Raw genomic sequence first — 21,183 nt, forward strand, 5'->3', positions numbered from 1 at the left:
TTAACCAGAATTTCCAGAAAAGTTAAAAGCTGCACATCTCAAGAAATGTTGAGGCTACTCCTTGTCAAGGAATTCAGCTCAGGCTCACATACTGGTTTATACTACCGCAAGTATAATACATGCGTCAGAAGGAGAATTCTGCAACTCAACTTTGCATTCTATCGTATATTCAACCTCTCTATGTTGTAGAGAATAAGGGAGTTGTTTCACTGGTTAAATACCGGTTACTCTATTGAGTTTAATTTATAATTGATAATACCAAAGCTAAGTAACAGCATTTTAAAACAAATCTATACAGTGCTCAAAATATTTTTTTAGTTGAATAAGAAATCAGAAGGTAAAGTTGAGCTTAGGAAATCCTGTATTATAATGTTACTTAACCTACATTGGAAGTTACCCTATTTCAAAACAAACAAAAAGGTGTTTCTGACACATTTTCTATGAAGTATATATGCAGTATACATAATTTCCATATTTAAACACAGAAAAACCCACACCTATTCCAAAAATTATATGAACTTTGGTTTTGTAAAACCTAAATTAGAGGATCCCATTTAATAAAGGAAAGCGTCTATTCACTTTAACACCAGTCTTCCACTCCTTTAAGTGCTCATTTGAAAAAATATTTAAACGAAAATAAGTAACTTGAGAGGAGAAAAGAAACCTCACCAAATTCTCCTGCCTATACATCATTTCAAGAGAACATTTTACTCACAATATCTTGGTCAGACCATGGAATGCTGAGACTGTAGGTATACATCATTCTTCCGGGGCCCCTTCATCACTAATTCTGCCGGCAGGAAGCCAGACACCAGGGCACTACGACTTCTCCCAACAAGCCTGTCCATCAAAACAGACATCTCTCCCTTCTCTTAGCACCAACTGCAGTGTTACTGGGCTTCCCAAATCAAACTTCATCATTTATGATGAAGGTGCTGCATTTGATCTAATTACTTGTTATAATTCTTCCTTCAGGAGAAAGAATATCATCCGAGGGTATTATGTGTTGCTGGTGCTGAAATAAAATCAGCAAAGGAAAAGGAAAACTAATAATATTCATAAAAGAATTTCTGCTGCTTTCTGGTCACCCTTCATCATCTTTTTTGTGAAATAGAAGATGACAAATAAAATCTCAAGGTTCTAAATATACATTGATAAATATTTATTGGACGCGATTTTGTATCTCTAATATCCTGCTAAGCAAACGCATCCAAGTTGGGGTCGGGTTGGGGGGGAAGGTGAAAAAACTGGATAGATAGAAAAGGTTTTCTTGCTTATTTTTTAATCAGCAAACTTACTCGTAGGTATGTATAATTAAAGAGACTTAAGTGAAGTTTTACTATAGATCTGAGAAGTACTAAGTGTAGGAGTGCGTGCATGCCTACATGCTAAGTTGCTTCAGTCATATCTGACTCTTTGTGACCCCATGGACTGTAGCCTGCCAGGCTCCTCTATTCATGGAATCTCCAGGCAAGAATACTAGAGTGGGTTGCCATTTCCCTCCCAGGGGATCTTCCCCACCCAGGGATCAAACCCACGTCTCCAGCATGCATCTTCTGCATTGCAAGCAGATTTTTTACTGCTGAGGCACTGGGAAAGCCCAGTACTTACATGGAATTCAATAAATGATAAATTATAGGGAAGAGGAGAAAGGAGGAAGGAAGAGAGAGTGGTGTGTTCAAGAGACAGAGGGAGCAACCCTCTAGCACTATATTCTAGAACAAGGAAGTGAGTGAAAGTCGGTCAGTCATGTCCAACTCTTTGAGCCCCCATAGACTTACAGTCCATGGCATTCTCCTTGCCAGAATACTGGAGTGGGTAGCCTTTCCCTTCTCCAGGGGATCTTCCCAACCCAGGGATGGAACCCGGTCTCCCACAGTGCAGATTCTTTACCAGCTGAGCCACCAGGGAAGCCCATTCTAGAACCAGTTGCTAATTGTGCAAAGCAAACATAATAAACAGCAGGCATTGAAGTAATCATATTGTTTACTGATTATTTTGTGATATGGCTAACCAACCACTACTTACTTAGAGCTTTCCAAGTCTTAGATACATAAAAGCTTTTTTTCCGACAATGTCATTCAGGGTTTTGTTTTCCTTTTCTTTTTTATAGAAGATTCAGGGTGATGTGGTCCAAGGCCCACTTCCCATCTCCAGTGCTCACTCAAGCTGTGTAACCTTCACATGGCACTTGACCTCACTGCTCCTCAGCTGCATGTCTGTGAAATGGGGACGATGACAACAGTGCCTTCCCCACTGAGCTGTTATGAGGATTAAATTAGTTAGTATATGTAAAGTAATTAGAAAAGTACTTGGACAGCAAGAAGATCAAACCAGTCAATCTTAAGGGAAATCAACCCTGAATGCTCTTTGGAAGGACTGATGCTGAAGCTGAAACTCCAGTGTTTTGGTCATCTGATGTGAACAGTCTAGTCATTGGAAAAGTCTCTGATGCTGGGAAAAATAGAGTGCAGAAGGAAAAGAGGGCATCAGAGGATAAGATGGCTAGATGGCATCACCGATGCAAGGGACATGAACTTGGGTGAACTTTAGAAGATGGTAAGGGACAGGGAGGCCTGGCTTGCCACAGTCTGTTGGACTGCAAAGAGTCAGACATGACTGGATGACTCAACAACAACAACTTAGAAAAGGGCCATGGTAAGTAAGCACTCCATTCATCTTAGCAAATGTGATTATCATGGTTATGATGATAATTTCCATTGCCCTCACCTACAAAACTGGCCTGGGCCCTGAGCTCTGGCTCCCTTCAACTGTACCTCTTCCCAATGACCAGTGGGTTTGCAAAATTCCAGTGAAGTGTCCATCCAGAATTTGTCCTATCCCACTCTCCATTTAAAACACTGGCCATTGCCCCAAAGTCTGAAATTCTGCCTAAAGGGCCTATGTCTGGGGACTGTACAGCTCCCTGTCTCCTTGAAGGTGGACTGAAAAACTGGTGTACTTACCCTAACCTTTGACAAAGAGGTGGCAGAGGTTGGCTGGGACAAGACATGAGGGCAGAGCATAAACCAGAGGGCCAGCTGTTTGCCCAGCATTGAGCTGCTGATTGCTGAGGCATCCATTTCAAAACATGTATCTCGAATAAACACATTACCAGCTGTATGATGCAACTACTACTAAAACAACCAGTAAGAAAGCAGGTGCCCCTGCCCACGGAGTTCCCTGGATAACTGACCACCTTAATAACTCCACTTTTCCTTCCCCATACCCGCATCCCCACTCTTATGTTTTAAATTTGCCAATATTTTTGTAACCGTGTAGGGTGACAAATGTTAGCTAGACTTATTGTGGTAATGATTTTGCACTACATACAAGTATCAAGTCATTATGTTGTACACCTGAAACTAATATAATGTTATATGTCAAGTATAACTCAGTCATTTAAGCTAATTAATCAATTTGCCAATAAAGGGTGAACCTATGAAATCCTAGGCACCCTACTTTTGACCCCAATAAAAGTAGAAGCCCAGGTCCCCACCCCAAATGCCTGTGACCCTGCTGTGCGGCCCTCAGGTGTGCTGTGTAACCTCTAGTTTCTGCAAATAATACATCTTTTCTCCCAGATTTCTCTGACAGTGGTTGCTGAGGTGAATTTTATATAATAAGAACCACATGGGCCAGTCTAGTCACAACATTGGGTCCAGTTGAAGAAACGTCTATGGGGGCTGCCAGAGTGGTATGGACCCAGGTAAGTGCTTCAAGCATTCTGAACCAACAGTATCACTACCACAGACATAAACAGGTGTCCAGCTACATGCATGAGAGGCTCCTCCCAGTGCAGGGATCCCCCTCACTCCCCCTCCCACACTGCAGTGAATAAATCAAGCATTCTAAATGCAAAGCTGGTGTTCTTCACCATTATAAAAATATACTTGTTAAGTTCAGTTAATAGAAAGTATTTTATTTACCAGTCTGCTGTACTGGATTATGAGTTTTAAATAATTAGGTAAATGGTGTGCAATCTTCCATTTATACTATTGTCCCAGCTCCACAAAAGTTAGGGTTGGTCCTAAGTATTACAACAGTAGCTAAAGTTAAAAATATCAAAATAAGATGGTCCCATGTCTCTTTAACACCCCTGTTCTTTATTTTAGGTTTTATACCAAAACATACACACACATGTCTCCAATACAACTATATTGTAGACATATATACATGAGGCTGCAATGCAAATGTTTCTGACCAAGGCATTACTGATATTCAGTAAACATATATAGCACACTTCCTGTAAAAATGCTGCCCGTGTATATATGGTAGAGGCAAAAAAAAAAAAAAAAAACAACAACAAAAAACAGCAGTTCTATGGTATATTTATGTAGACATGACCAGTGCTCTCAGACCACAGTCTTCAGTGACTTTTACTGAACCCCAAAATGACTGCACCAAAAATGGTGAGGTGGAATCTACGCAGACCTCACCCAAGCACTACCTAGGATCTTCGGAGTTCAAAACAGTAACTTTTAAAGTCACAAAACTCCGCACCTTCAAACCTATCACCTTGTATAATTCTCACAATCCACCAGCCACATCAGCATCCACTTTCCTGAACAAAGGACTTGCCTTCCCAGCACTACTGCTCTTCTTTCCAAAAGCTTTTCACTCAGTTCTCTGGAACACTCAACCTCCTCAGAGAATCCTCGTCTGCCAGGTCCTAACTGGAATCTGGTTCCACCTACAGGACAGTATGTGAACTGCAGCCCTTTCAGCATTTAAGTCAGTTTTCCTAATCTCTACTGTTGGGGTTTCCTCCTTCAGGGAAGTGATTCTAGAACATCTATCTTCATTTCTTGCACTCTTTACCCACCTCCCGGCCCTAAGCCCAACACATCAGCTCCTGTATCAGTGTGATTCAAACTGCTGTCTATAGATCGCCTACTTTTTGCAACTGATTCATAAGGGAATAACCACAAAACAAAATAAACATTTAGAATTTTATAGCAGTTTGAAATCAGTGGACTTCTCTTTGAACAAGATGTTGTCAAATACACACACTGAGACACAGTGGTGCCAGCCATATCCACACATAGGTCTTTTTCTACCAAACGTGTTGCCCAAACTTTAATGTGCACATAAATCACTTGGGAAATCTCATTAAAAATGCAGGTTTAGTAGTCTGGAGTGAGGCCTGAGCCTCTGCATTTCTAATGAGTTTCAAGTGATGCTGGTGCTGCTGATCCAAAGGCCCACTTTGAACAGCGAGGCACCAAACAACTGAATTAGACTTTTTGCAACCAGCTATGCTGTTTCACATAACTGCATTTTTCAAATCTTTCTCAAATATTACACACATTAGATTGCCTCTGTTTAGAGTCACTGCTATTCACAGGCTGTGGCAACCTTGGGAAAGTTAATTAACCTCTCAGTGCTGCCAAAGCCTTATATTTAAATGGGGGTTAACAATCCTAAATACTCTATAGGATTGTTGTGAAGCTCAAATGGTTTAATTAATGTCACAGTTACTAGCATAATTCTTGGCTTATGTTAGCCATTTTCATTTTTAAATTGTTTATTTCTGCCTTACCCACGTAGCAAACTTCTGTTCATCCTTAAAATTTGCTCAAGTATCACATCTATGCAGCTATTTTGACATTCTCCTACTCCAAAATGAGCCACTCTTTCATGTCTACTGAGATTTTTCTGAGTATAATTATTTACATGTTTCTCTCTCACAATCTAGTGTGCTAGTCTTGAAAGCAAGAATTTTCTTCATCCATTTCTGAATCCCTAACACCTAGCATGCTGAATGGCAAAATTAAAAAAAAAAAACAACAACAACAACTGCCTGTGACTTTTTGGTGTGAATTATTATGAATCAATCTTACAGAGCTAGGCTATAGGAACAAATGTTATAAAATACCATCGGAACCCAATAAGGTCATTGTATTTTGTAGGGAAGATATTCTCTTAAGAAATAAAAATCAATGATGATAAATTATCTTAAGCTACTTTTTTAAGACTTAGGACTCTATGACAATTACAAATCACTTATTTTGTGGTGAGACCAAGAAAAAAAGGAAACATGGGAGTCATTGGGGATGCAGTGTGTGTCTTTTTTTAATGAGCAACACTAAATGTATAAGTCTTAGAACTAAACTTTTTAGGTATTTTCTCCATTTTATCAATATATATGAATTGACTAAAAGGTTACTCTAGCATAAATAAATGAGCAACACTAAATGTATAAGTCTTAGAACTAAACTTTCTAGGTATTTTCTCCATTTTATCAATATATATGAATTGACTAAAAGGTTACTCTAGCATAAATAAAAGGAAATGCCATGAAGCAAATAATCTGAATTAACCCTTCATAAAAAGGTCTCCAGCCTCTGGGATCTAATGTCTGATGATCTAAGGTGGAGAGGATGTAATAATAACAGAAATAAAGTGCACAATAAATGCAATGCACTTGAATTATCCTGAAACCACCTCCCCCACGCAGTCTGCAAAAAAAAAATTATCTTCCAAAAAACCAGTCCCTGGTATCAAAAAGGCTGGGGATGCAGCTTTATAAGGTCCTTATTTTTAAAACAAATGTAGACAAATAGCAGTCTTTGAATGAAGCACAACTTCTGAATAACATTTAGGGGTAAACAAAAAACACTTTCTCCCTCCTCTATCCTCTTGAAACCCACTCCAAGCTCTAGTACTAGTTTTCTGAGGGAAGTAAGAACAGGGTAAGGAAGTAAATCTTAAGAGTGAAGTCACATGTGACTGTTTTCCCAGTAACTCCCTGTATTCATCTCTGAATGTCAGTTTCACCGTCATCTTGTCTCGGCCCTCTGGGCCAGGAGCGAGAAAACGGTACAGGCAGATACATTTGGAAAAGAGAATGATTCAAGTGTTTATCTTCTTTATGCCTAGAGCTCTTCCGCCTGTGAGCCTTCCTCTCCTTACCTCTGTTTTTCAGTGGAGGAAGTGTGGGGTGCAGATCTTTATTACATTCATTCCGTTCTGTGCAGCATTCAATGGATCTTCTCTGATGAGGAATGGGAGTGTCCTGAAATTGAAACCTGACAGCTATTAATAGGTTTACCCCAAATTTCAAAGCCATATCACCTAAAACTAGCAAATTAACACTCTTTACAGAACTGATTTAAAAGTCTAATAATTTTATTCAGACATGGTGAAATGCTATATTAGGTAATTTCTTTCAAATCATCATGTATATTCTTACTGCAGCTTTGCACTTCCACAAAATTACTATTTGCAATAACCAGTATGCAGAGTGTAAACTCAGGAAGAAGGCTTGGCTTAATGCAATTAACCAAATCGGAATTTGAGCAAGATGATCTAATGAGCCCCTAAGCCAAAAGTTAACAGCAAAAATAAAATGACTACTTGATTTCAAAATGAAAGGAGAACTGACTCAATGCAAATTTTCTAATTAATGTCCAAAATACTGAAAACAAGCTAGTAAAAAAAAATTCTGTTTTATCTTGCTTGAAACTTGGCTGTTTGCAATCTTGCCAATAAAAGGTTACAAAGTGGAACCAAGGTATCTTCCTTACCCGACACTGAAAATCTGAGCCTTCTAGTCCTAGACATCCAGAAGTGACCACAGGCATCCCAGAGTCATCTTCTTCTATCATCGTGAAACAATATCCATCTGTGCTAAAGATCAAACAGGCAAAGTAAGTGTGTGTGTGTGTGTGTGTGTGTGTGTGTGCACATGAGAGAGAGAGAGAGCATGTCCAGGGTAAAAGGAAATGAAGATGTTTATCACTTGTTTGGGGCTTCCCTGGTGGATCAGTGGTAAAGAATTCACCTGCCAATGTAGGAGACTCGGGTTCCAATCCTTGAGTCAGAAAGACCTCCTGGAGAAGGAAATGGCAACCCACTCCAGTATTCTTGCCTGGGAAATCCCAAGGACAGAGGAGCCTCGTGAGCTGCAATCCACGGGGTCACAAAGAGTCAGACACAATTGAGCGACTGAATAACAATAATCATTTGTTTCATTACAAACAAGAAGAAAGTAAAAGATCATATAATAGGTTATTATCTGATTAAAGAATCTCCAAACTGCCTTTAAGTTGATTTATCATTAACTATTTACTCATATATCCTCTGTCTAGAAACTCATGAGAAAGGATCCAACATTTCCATCAGTTCAGTTCAGTTCAGTCACTCAGTCGTGTCCGACTCTTTGCGACCCCATGAATCGCAGCACGCCAGGCCTCCCTGTTCATCACCATCTCCAGGAGTTCACTCAGACTCACGTCCATCAAGGCCGTGATGCCATCCAGCCATCTCATCCTCTGTCGTCCCCTTCTCCTCCTGCCCCCAATCCCTCCCAGCATCAGAGTCTTTTCCAGTGAGTCAACTCTTCACATGAGGTGGCCAAAGTACTGGAGTTTCAGCTTTAGCATCATTCCTTCCAAAGAAAACCCAGGGTTGATCTCCTTCAGAATGGACTGGTTGGATCTCCTTGCAGTCCAAGGGACTCTCAAGAGTCTTCTCAACACCACAGTTCAAAAGCATCGATTCTTTCACGTTCAGCCTTCTTCACAGTCCAACTCTCACATCCATACATGACCACAGAAAAAACCATAGCCTTTAATAGCATGTATACTGCATACTAAACACTCATTCTGGTCCTTCACAGCTATCACCTTCAGAAATTCACTCCAAGAGGAAGGTAGTTATATGCTTACTTTCTATATGAAGAAACTGAGGTTCAAAGATCTTGAGTAATTTCTCAAAGGCCAAACAGCTAGTGAGAGGTGCAACAGGGGTTTGAACCCATGCAGGTGAGTGTTTATTCTGGTTCTACTTGCTCTGAGCTAGTGAAGTGAATTTATCTCTTCCTAGATCAGTCCTGGGTGTTCTTTGAAAGGAATGATGCTAAAGCTGAAATTCCAGTACTTTGACCACCTCATGCGAAGAGCTGACTCATTGGAAAAGACTCTGATGCTGGGAGGGATTGGGAGCAGGAGGAGAAGGGGATGACAGAGGATGAGATGGCTGGATGGTATCACTGACTTGATGGATGTGAGTTTGAGTGAACTCCGGGAATTGGTGATGGACAGGGAGGCCTGGCATGCTGCAGTTCATGGGGTCACAAAGAGTCAGACACGACTGAACTAAACTGAACTGAACTGAACTGAAGGCATACAGGGGGCTTACAGACAAAGGAGAAGTAGGGATTGGGGTCAGCATAGCCTCAGTGAGGCCACTAAGACTGTGCCACGCAGTGCTAAGCTCTACTTTCAGGATGGCATATGAAAACATCGGGCTTTGTGGCAACAAGTCCAGTCTTAATTTGGGTGTGGGGTAAGGATGGACAACAGAAAGAAGGGCTTTTAATAGAGTATGAAAGCCAAAGAAACAATACTTTTAATTTCTCTCTGGTTTTCTACACTGAAAAGAACTTTCACTTAGAATCTCATTTAATCCTCTCATCAATAATGACAAGTAATATTTCTATTTCACAAATAGGTAAACTAAGGTTATGAGAGTCTAACAAACTTGTACAAGGTCACAAAACAAACAGATATAGAATCATGTGCAGCATCAAGGACTTCTTGCTTCATTTTCATAGCTTTTCCAAAGTCCCTCCAGGGATTAAAAATGAAAAACAAGGACTATTATATATAGAACAATTTTTACACAGACATTACTTCACAAGTTTGGGTGATGAATGCAAACAGACTCCCAATATAAGTCATAAACCACTACTGCATGTGCTAAGAAATAAGCTACAGAACTACATCTCCATCTTTCTCATGAGAGAAAGATGTATATCCATGGTCAGCGTCCAACACAGATGTGACTACACGACCTAAAAGGTCAGAGGAAGAAAGCTCAGAGCATGATTTGGGTGTTAGTGGCGACAGCATTCTGCCATACACCGGCACTTCAGTTATCATCAAAACCCTTAGAATTGTTTACCTGGTTTATAAGCCTCAAGCGATCCAAAATGCCTGTTTACAAGAACAAGCAAGGCAAAATTCAGACATAATGAACGGCAAGGAATGGCCAATGATAAATCATTTTGTTAGACCAAGGTCAAATGCATGAATACTGCTGTAGAAGAAAGTCTGCCTTTAAACAGCCCATGCTCTAAATTCTTTGGGGCTTTTTAACTAATGTACTGAAATTACTATGAAAATCCAAAGCATGTAAACACTGAAGGCAATAAATGAAAGAACTATCCCTTAGAAATTTACCTTAAACAATATAAGCAAACAATAACCATGTGATTTTTCTTTTATCCCTTTTCTATATACTTACATTCAGCGTGTAACTTGCATTTCTTATCAAAAGTAAAACTCAGGAATTAAGAATAAAGTTATTTTAAGCTTCTGACATTATCATAGCATGACTAAAAAGTTTGATACAATATGTTAAATCTAAAAAGACTAACTTCTCCTTATCCAGGAGGTCCCCTTAAGTCAAAATCTGAGTATACAGAAATGTAATTTGAGGCAACTTATAAGAATCAAAAAAGAAAAGGCTGGTAAAGCTGTTGGCATGTTACTTTTACAATGTCCTGGTAAATGTAAAGAAACATCAGGAAGAGTAAATTCAAGCTTTAAAAATGCACTGGGGGAGCACTCCCTTATCTGTGAAGAGGAAGAAGCTAAAATAGAGGATGGAAACAAGATTTTTGATGGAGAGATGCTATAGTGTATACAGAAGTAGAAATAAAAGGCACAATGAGACATGAAATGTTATAAACCAACATTATTTCAATAAAAAATAAATGTTACAAAGGGGATGGAAAGGGAGAGGCCCTCGAGAAAGAAGTTGGCATCCTATAAGTTATAAATTCAGATACAAACTGAAATACTTAGCTGGAGGACAAGCAAGGGGGTAAGAGAAACATCTCAAGTGCATATTACTGACAACAAGATAAAATTAATTTATAAACTTCTTACTGAAATTCCTAGCTAGGAAGGGCCATTGACTGGAAACCAGTAGTGCAATTACAGACACTTAAAAATTACTTGAGAACTTTCAACTCTCAAGCAAGCACAAATATAAACACAACTGCACTCTGGAATCAAAGCCGATCAACCACCCACCACTAAGAGATGGCTGCTGAATGTCACCAAAGGCATCTGACTCTACTATGGGCTTATCTCAACATTCTGCTGCTTGCTTCCATATTTAAGTACAGGTTTCAAATGTTTTATATAGATTATTACCTGTCATCCCTAGAGTGTTGAAAGTGATAACAAGAGATGAAGAATCATGAGAAAAATAAAAGGTGAAATAATTTTATACAAAATTGAAAGCAGTGAGATGTATATATGAGTGCAGGATGAATCATTTGATTATAATAATGATAATGAATTTTAAAAGACAATTCAAAAGGAAGGAGAGGCAAAATAGAGGCAGGGGATTAAGGGGTACAAACTACCATGTATAAAATAAGCTACAAGGATATATTTGTACAGCATAAGGAAATATGGGCATTATTTTATAATAATTTTAAATGCAGTACAATCTATAAAATACTAAATACTTACGCTGTATATATAAAACTAATGTAATACTGTAAATCAACCAAACATCAATAAAAAAGACAACTGATGTGACATTTCAAAAATTCCGCCACTGTGTTATAAGTCAGGAAAAGTAATTGACAAAATAGTTGCCTATAAACATTAGCAGTCATCAGTACTGAATGCCTCTCAACGTAAGGCTAATTCATGAAAAAGCGAAGCATTTGAAAAAGTAAACGTCATATGAAGTCAAAGTAGTGATAATAAAACCTCTGTTACCACCTTGGATAGTTCTACAGGTTCATGCCTCCTTGAATATGCCCAGTATTTCAAAAGCAAAGAAGTCTGGAAAATCTTGAGAGAACATCGAAGATAAATTGCCTTGGGAGATTTTCAGTGTGCCCGTGAACATTTACTAGTAAGTAAGAAAGGGATCAGAGAAGGCGATGGCACCCCATTCCAGTACTCTTGCCTGGAAAATCACATGGACGGAGGAGCCTGCTAGGCTGCAGTCCATGGGGTCGCAAAGAGTCGGACATGACTGAGCGACTTCACTTTCACTTCTGGACCCCAATTCATTCATTGCAGAGTGAGGGCAAGGTTTATAAGGTTTACCCAAGTCTTGGTCCCTTTAACTAACTCTATTCTTCCACTAAGATCTTATGCTCCTTCATTATAAACCCCAAGTTGTCCAAAAATATAACCACCTCAGCTGAGAAGGGACTATTGTAGAAATTTTTTTCTAACTGGTTTAGTTCCTTATAAAGATTAATTTAACTATAAAATACAATTTTTAAAGTAGTAGTTAAAAAGGAGTTTATCTGATCTGCTCAATCAGGGTGATAGGAAATTTTAAAAGCAGTAATAGAGTATTCTAAAAATCACCAAGTAACTCAAATATTACTTAATTATTAAATAGTTTAAAATTGTGCTCTTGACAAAAACTGATTAAATTAATGAAAACTTGCTCTAGTGCATCTGCTCACAAGGATTCAAGTTCTCTACACCAATCAATCTATTTATCCTGATCAAACTGAATCAAATTATTTATTCCATTTTTTCCAGGGTGTAAGAAATACTAGCATTCTTAAATTTCTTTCAAAATTATTTTAAGTTTCGGTCAGATACTACTTGAAAGGCTGCTTGTTTTAGGTGAATTGTAAATTCTTGAGGATACTGCCTTCTAAAATATCTATTTCACAGTGAAGGGAATAAATAAAGTGTTCTGTTATAGGTAAATAAAGATACAGCTTTTCAAGTTGTGTTTAAGTCATGTAGATTTTAGTCAGTTAACTAAAACAGCTGAAAGTTGCTTAACCACAGTTACTTTTACAAACTGTTAAGCATACTGGCTTCCCTAGTGGCTCAGACAGTAAAGAATCTGTCTGCAGTTCAGGAGACCTGGGTTCAATCCCTGGAAAGGGAAGATGCCCTGGAGAAGGGGAATGGCCACTCGCTCCAGTATTCTTGCCAGGAGAATTTCACGGACATAGGAGCCTGGTGGGCTACAGTTCATGGGGTCGCAGAGTCGGGCACGACTGAGCGACTGACACTCACACATTAAGCATACTATGCCCCAGACAGATGCTGAGAATCGAGGGTGAGGAATATGCAGCCTTTGTTTTCAAGGAGTTCAACACCTATGCACCAATCCTAGGAAAGCCAGTCATTCTACTTCAGGAGGGACAGAAATCACCAGCTAATTAAGTGCTTTCTACTGACTAGCAGGAAGGCAAAGAAGAACGCTGAGCAAAGGTCATCATCAGAGTCAAGGAGTCCTAAGATTCTTTTGTTTTCTGTTTTGTTTGTGTCCCTTTATCATCTTAGGTGGGTGTGTTCCCATGGTGGTGGAGGGAAAGACAGTAAGATGGGTAAGACTGTCACTGCTCCCATTTTCTGGCTTTTCCTCTGAGATGTCGCAGTATTGGGAGAAGCTGAAGTTACTGAAGTTACAACATTAGTGATGAAGTTCCAATGTGAGAGGGGCCTTTTTACTGTATCTTGAAGAGAGTGTAACTACCATACATCCTCCTCTGGCAGCCATGCCAAGTGATTTAACGTTTTGTTCATTTTCTTCCCAGGAGGTACAAGATTGTTTTGAACTTGTCTCAATTGTTATATTATATACACATTTGCATGTTCTCACTCCTGCAGTCCTGTGTAGAGACCTCTGACATACTTTACTCTGAGAGCCTCCTACCTGGACACCCCTCTCCTCTCTCTAGTCTCTAACCCATTCCACACAGTACTACCTGAAAAATCTTACATCTTCCTTCCTGCTCAAGTATCTTCAATGACTCTCTATGTATAACTGTACCGAGCCCAACACTATTCACTTTCTTTTAAGTCCAACACTAAATGGATCCATTTAAGTATCATTCATGATTAACGAGAGACACAAAGGCAGAGTTATTCCTTATAAAAGATTTCACAAGTGAATTTGAAACCATATCCTCATTCAACTAAGTGATATGTTCCACAGAAGGAGCCATTTCTCATATGTGAAATGGTTTTAACTCAACATCTTCTAGTGGGAAAAAAAGATCATAAAGCTGAATGTTCAGGTGGTCTGGGCAACAGTGGAATAAACCGGATGAACAGAAGATGTACACACAAATGAGAACAGTGCTCACTTCAAACACTCTGAGACCTGGGTCAGGAGCATCTCTCTGAAAGTACACACCATCACACTTGGCAGAAGGTTTAGAAGCTCCAAGTTAACAGAAACTATACAAAAGGGCTCTGGACAGCATCGCCTGATCTTACATGTTCCTTCTTACTCAGAAATTTTCAATGGTTCTCGATGTATAGCTGTAAAAAGCCTTATATTAAACCTCTAAGCTTTCCCTTCTGCCCTCTTTGACTTTTCAGGAAACAGCTAGAAACTCATGTAATTTGTCATTTAGGCACCTGGAATCATTTGTACATCTATGCAAATATACAATGTGATTTATAATACCTACAAACCCTGAAAACTGCCAAGGTAGGAGTATTTTGGGTCAAATAAATGAGTAAATATTTAAAATTACCTTAAAAAAGAGTTAAAAAAAAAAAAGAAAGAACTGGATAGACTTGTGAAAGAGTAGAGTAACTTGAGAGGTGGTGAGAAAGGGACAAAAATGACCATCACAGATCATGTCAAGTAAAACAAGGAAGAATACACAAAGTGGGACCAGATTGTATGGAGAAAAAATAAATCAGACTGCGATTCTGCCTGCTAGGACAGGAAAACTAAGCAGAACATTGATATGGTGGACGTCATACACAAAGAGTTAATTAAGATGACTGTGCAGTTTTCAAAGCACACAGTGACAGTATGAGGTCCTAGGAACAGAACCTAGAAATGGAATAAGAAAGATAAGCAATGGGAAGGAGCAACTGAAAGGTATTTAGATGGCCAATATTTTATTGAGGGAGGTTAGACAATGCTTTCATCCTTTGAGTTATGGATATTAAAAAAGTATCCTACTACTTTATTCAGCATGATATATATGCACTACATCATCTAACATACATGCCATTAGGCCATGTAAACGGAATGGATTTTGGAAGCAGACACAACTGCACCTGACAGGAATCAAGGCCAAAAAGAACTCGGAAAGAGTTTAAAAAATAATAACAAAATAAAGGACAAAACCCTCTACACTTTGTGCATGCTCTCTGAATTATCCCATCAAGCGCTTCCCAGATGGCTCGGCAGTAAAGAATCCACCTACAACGCAGGATACGTGGGTTCGATCCCTGGGTCAGAAGATTCCCTAGATCTTCAGGGGATTTCAGAATCTCTGAAAAAGTGCAATGCACTTCTGATTTGGGCTACTTTCTGGGTTATTCTCTACAGGAATGTGGGAGTGGTAATGAGCATACACTCTACCCAGGCTATCCAGCTTGGCTACGATCTGTCTGGTACCAGCCTTCATCCAAGCCATAAGCAAGGACTTACCTTTGAAACTGTTTTGCCTAGAAGGGCAAGATTTAGTGCAGTATTACTCAAAATGTGCTCCCTCAAAACTTATTACTGGTCTGTGAGTACAAATTTCAATTTGTATCGCAGTAACTCCAGCTCTGTTGAATTTAATCAATGCACGCATGCTCGGTTGTTCAATTGTGCCCAACTCTTTGCAGCCCTATAGACAGTAGCCCACGAGGCTCCTCTGTCCACGGGATTCTCCAAGCAAGAATACTGGAGTGGGTTGCCCTGACCTTCTCCAGGGGACCTTCCGACCCGGGGATCAAACCCACATGTCCTGCATTTCCTGCATTGTAGGTGGATTCTTTACTGCTTGAAGCCCTTGAATTTAATTAACAGACAATAGAAAAATGAAGAATGTAATCTGTCTTTTAAATTAATTTTTCTAGTAATTCATTTTTATTGAACTTTAGAAAGTATCAGTGCTCAACTTATTGGGGAAAATTTTTTGACCAGAGGTATAGCCTGAGAAGGGACTTCCCTGGTGGCTCAGATGGTAAAGAATCTGCCTGCAATGCAGGAGACCCAGGTTTGATCCCTGGGTCGGGAAGATCCCCTGGAGAAGGAAATGGCAACCACTCCAGTATTCTTGCCTGGGAAATCCCATGGACAGAGGAGCCTAAAAAGGGTTTCCCTGGTAGCTCAGCAGTAAAGAATTTGCCTGCAATGGAGGAGACGTGGGTTCAATCCCTGGGTTGAGAAGATCCCCTGGAGAAGGAAGTGGCAACCTACTCCAGTATTCTTGTCTGGGAAATTCCATGGACAGAGAAGCCTGGCAACTTACAGTCCATGGGGTTGCAAAGGAATTGTACATAGCGACTAAACCACCACCACCATAGCCTGAGAACTATCTGATTCAAAGGGCTTACAAGGATGGAGGCAGAAAGGCCTGGATCTTTTCCTAAGTCTTAGAGCACAGAACAGAAAAAGGCCTTGTGATTCAGATATGATTGACCTCAGCTCACAGGAGGCTCAATTGGAATCAATATCTTGTTAGCAAAATTGATGTACCTTTTACCCAAGAGTGAATATTTCTACTCCTTTGAGTGTCAGAGGTTAGCTGTTAGTTAGAAATTTAGAATCTTGGTACCTTGGCCACAATTTTTTTTTCAATCATTTGGGTGTGCACAATGAATGACCTAATGAAGATTTTATAACCTCTCAGAGCCTCAGATTTCTGATCTGGAAAATGCTACATTCTTTACAGGAATGGTATGAAGATTAAAGACAGATGAAAGTAAACATTCTAGTAGTATAAAAGTTCAATAAACATTAGTTTTGTGTCTTTCCTGAATCCACTTTTCAATTTCTCTCAGCTGGCTGCTGTTGTTCTCAAACTCACTTTTGTCTCCCTCTAATACACTGAGTACTCTGCAGCAGAGATAATTTTTTAAAAAAGCAAATCACATCACATCAATCTCCATTGCTACTCCTGTTTAAACATCTCCTTCAGGCCACGGTCAAAGTTCTCCCATCTCCAGGCTCAAACCCACCACCTCTCCTCCTACATGCCGAGCTCCCCCTTCCAACCACAGAGAACTTGCATTGCAGGTAACAGTGCCTCAACACTTCCTCTCAAAGCAACTTAGGACACTTCAATGGTCTATGAGGAAAACAGGACAAAATATTTGAACTGGGATAATTTTGGATAATTCTGGAAAACCTGAACGTATGATCCCCAGAACTATGGCTCAAAGGGCACGTACAGACTCACTCGCAATTACTACAGACATAGACAAAACAGTCCAACACTTCATGGGAAATAGATGGGGAAACAGTGGAAACAGTGTCAGACTACTTTTCTGGGCTCCAAAATCACTGCAGGTGGTGATTGCAGCCATGAAATTAAAAGATGTTTACTCCTTGGAAGGAAAGTTATGACCAACCTAGATAGCATATTCAAAAGCAGAGACATTACTTTGCCAACAAAGGTCCGTGTAGTCAAGGCTATGGTTTTTCCAGTGGTCAAGTATGGATGTGAGAGTTGGACTGTGAAGAAAGCTGAGCGCTGAAGAATTGATGCTTTTGAACTGTGGTGTTGGAGAAGACTCTTGCGAGTCCCTTGGACTGCAAGGAGATCCAACCAGACCGTTCTAAAGATCAGTCCTGGGTGTTCTTTGAAAGGAATGATGCTAAAGCTGAAATTCCAATAGTTTGGCCACCTCATGCGAAGAGTTGACTCACTGGAAAAGACTCTGATGCTGGGAGGGATTGGAGGCAGGAGGAGAAGGGGATGACAGAGGATGAGATGGCTGGATGGCATCACCGACTCGATGGACATGAGTTTGGGTGAACTCCGGGAGCTGGTGATGGACAGGGAGGCCTGGCGTGCTGCGGTTCATGGGGTCGCAAAGAGTCGGACACGACTGAGCAACTGAACTGAACTGAGACAAAACAGTAGAATATCTCCCTAACATGCTAATTCCTGCTGCTCTTCTTCAGAAAACTCTGTGTGATTTTTCTGATACTTTTTTCTGCTTACTGCAAGCATTTCCTAGGAAATACCTTCTGAGCTTTGAAATCATTTTATCTTGGTTTAAGACTTAAAGTAAGTCTTGCAACCTGGTACTATCATAGAAGGGCTAAGTTACTAGGCTTCTCTGGGCCCTGAACTCCTTAGGTCTAATGGTAAGAAATGAGCATTCTCTATCACACTGCATTGTTGTGCTGATTAAATGAGACACATATTTATTAACACACCCGAATCTCCTCATTGCGTCATTCTGTCAATTCATATTACTTGAACTGTAAATTTTAGGATACACTGGTAAGCTTCTATTAGATAGTTCCCACTTCATAAGAAGCTTTTTTAAGACTCAGTATGAAAGAAAAAATACTCCGCTCAGCTTTATGCTCCTTCCTGGGGAACTAGAGGTCCTAAACAGCTGCCCAGATATTCTGTCCAGAGTTCCAGCCCAGCAGCAGCCTAGCTCCCTATCTGGGTCCATTACCCTCCTCAAGGGAGACTCTGCTTCTCTGACACTTCAGCTCCTGAGACCCACACTTGTCTTGTTATCTCACCCACTTCTCCCTGGGTGTACTCTAGCCTCTGTATCCACTGTCGACCTCACCAAGGGGAATAAATGCAGGGACAGTCACCAATGAGATGGGTGTAGCTGCATCATGATGTGTAAGGAAGAACGAAGCAAAAAGCCTAGTTTCAAATATTTGAAAGTATTTATACAAACTTGATTACCTACTAAGGAGCCCATTCTTGAGTACTTTGATAACGTCTTTCTAACTTCTAGTCGACTCACATAAGCTCTGTCACTACACTGCTTCCCAGAATGAGTTTATGAATGTTCCTAACAGCTTGGCAGTGATAGTGTCAGTCACTCAGTCTAAGTCGCTTCAGCCATGCCCAACTTTTTGTAACCCCATGGAATGCAGCCCAACAGGCTCCTCAGCCCGTGGGATTCTCCAGGCAAGAATACAGAAGTAGGTGGGATTCTCCAGGCAAGAATACAGAAGTAGGTTGCCATTTCCCACTCCAGGGGATCTTCCCAACTCAGGGATCAAATCTGTCTTACATCTCCTGCATTGGCAGGAGGGTTCTTTATGACTAGCACTACCTGGGAAGTCAGCAACTTAGGGTGTTCTTTCCAAGATACTAACACCATCAACATAAATGATTAAAACAAACAAAACCCCCCACACATTCAACAGCTGCTGCTGTTGCATTTATTTATTTGGGGGCTGAGGTCTTTGAAAGAAAATAATTAGTTTCTGCTCCTTGACAAGGATCCTGGGATCTGTACTCTCTGTTTATGCGCACAAGTGATGTTTGGTGGAAGAATGATTTCAGAACAACATTTCAGGGCAAAATGGGATTCAATAGTTCAGACAGGCACAGCTCTGAGAGGTAATGGAGGTAGGCCCTACTCCCCAAAATGTGTTCTTGGGAGCACTAGCCTAAAATTCTATAGTCAAAAAAGGATGCCTTTCTGTGAAAACTGGAGTTCAACAATTGATATGACCAACCTGCAAATATTGTTGACTGAGTCTTCTGGACAATGGTGGTGGCATTTACATCGCAAGATCTTTGGACGAGGGGTGGGGGCTGTACTCTCACCATCCTCTTTCTTGGTGCCCACACTTAATTTTCCTGAACTTCGCAAAAGCATGTTATCAAGGAAGTTTGCTGAAAAGAAGAAAGAGTAAGAATTTAACTTAAGCATCTTTGGGATAACCCAGCCACAGTCTTCTGTCCAAAGAATCATGCTGTTAAACAAAATAGTAAGGATTTGTAACACTTAAAGATATAAAGAGAAAATACATTCTGATGTTCTGATATGGAAAACTATACTTTCTCTACAATATAGATAGGTCTCACTAGAAATTCTCATAAACCTTTCGGAGTAGTAGCTTCTACATTAAGCTATAAAAGTTGGATTTGACTGAGTGCAAGCAGTTCAATGACACACTATTATACAGATTATCTCTGTATGTAATACTGTGAGTAAATATTATCATTCCCATTTTCAGATGAGAAAATTAAGATATGAAATTTAAGTGATCTGCACTCAGCTAATAAGTCATGAATACAGGATTTAAATCCAGATTGTTTGGGCCCTAAAACTTCTACTAGTCTTTTTACTTTAGGTATATCAGGTATTTTTTAAAGAAATCATAGGAAATATTTAATCTGTGAAATTCATAGGAAGATAGAAACTTAATTATCAAGATATATTTCAAAAAATATATCTCCCTCATCAGTATTTTCAAGCAAAAGGGACTACCTATTAGCAGTGATTGTACATCTTCAGTTTAAGTGGAAGAAACTACGGTAGGCATAATATCTAGAGATATATTTTTCTGGGTTCAAAAATACACTTTATCGTTTATCAGCTAGTTGACACTGAATAACTTTACAAATAATCTCATTGTGCTTTTTTCTTATCATTAAAATGAAGATAATTATAAACACCTACGTCATGTCAAGAATTTAGACGGTGTATGTTATGTACTGTTACTTGATAAATATTAGGTAATGTTATTGGAAAAATCTAATTTTTTACCTTTTAAGTAGCAAGACAATGTTTCACAACATAGGGTGACATATCACTGAGACTGTTTTCATATTTTCTTCTTTACCACCACCTTTGGAATATAATGATGCTTGAGGAAGCATGGATCGACACCTATTAAGTCTCAGGCATAGTGGTAAAAGTTCTCATACATGCTATGTCACTGTAGAAATCGTCACCCTGAGCAATGTTTGATTTAAAATCTCACAACAGATCCAGTTTACCTATAGTTAAATAAAATTTCAACAAAAATATTATCTGAAAGGCATTGGGTTAAAAAATAGAAATTCTTGAAGTACAGTATACACAACAGATACGTACAGTGTGCACCTGCAATTTTTTAAACTATAAATTAGTGCCTCCAACCATTATTATATCAGAGAATGAGGAGTTTAAAAACAGATCTGTGATGCTGTTTTCTGACTTTCTCTGGGCTATAACAATTAGTTGAATTCTTAGAGTAATAATTCAAAAGGAAAACAATAAAGTTGTTGTTAGATCAATTTATCAGAATTTCCCCAATCATTAATTCTAATATTTCATTAGATTTTTGAAATTTATGTAAGATGTGCACCTAACTTTCTTGAACAGTTTCTTGAATTTTAGTCTGCAGAAGATATACAAACTGTAATATAGTAAGAGTGTGTTCTATTCAGAATCCTGGGCCATCATAGTGATTCTGATTCTACAGGTCTCAGGTAAGCCAAGAGAAGGCATA

The 21,183-nt window shown here is 39.4% G+C and overlaps 1 protein-coding gene across 13 annotated transcripts in view; it reads right to left on the minus strand.

Annotated features, from left to right (window-relative positions):
* Positions 1 to 21,183, minus strand: part of BMPR1B (bone morphogenetic protein receptor type 1B) — a 448,509-nt gene that overhangs the window by 30,608 nt on the left and 396,718 nt on the right. For 9 of the 13 annotated variants that reach the window (XM_069593683.1, XM_069593685.1, XM_069593684.1 and 6 more), the window contains 3 exons: positions 19,420 to 19,579; positions 7,530 to 7,632; positions 6,916 to 7,018 (listed from right to left, as the gene is read on the minus strand). In XM_069593683.1, the coding sequence (XP_069449784.1) occupies positions 6,916 to 7,018; positions 7,530 to 7,632; positions 19,420 to 19,562 (349 nt within the window). In that variant the 5' untranslated portion in view covers positions 19,563 to 19,579. The remainder of the gene's footprint in view (positions 1 to 6,915; positions 7,019 to 7,529; positions 7,633 to 19,419; positions 19,580 to 21,183) is intronic. The other 4 variants (XM_069593692.1, XM_069593691.1, XM_069593693.1 and 1 more) reach the window with 2 other exon arrangements.

This window comes from Ovis canadensis, chromosome 6, assembly GCF_042477335.2.
Source record: "Ovis canadensis isolate MfBH-ARS-UI-01 breed Bighorn chromosome 6, ARS-UI_OviCan_v2, whole genome shotgun sequence".
NCBI lineage: Eukaryota > Metazoa > Chordata > Mammalia > Artiodactyla > Bovidae > Ovis > Ovis canadensis.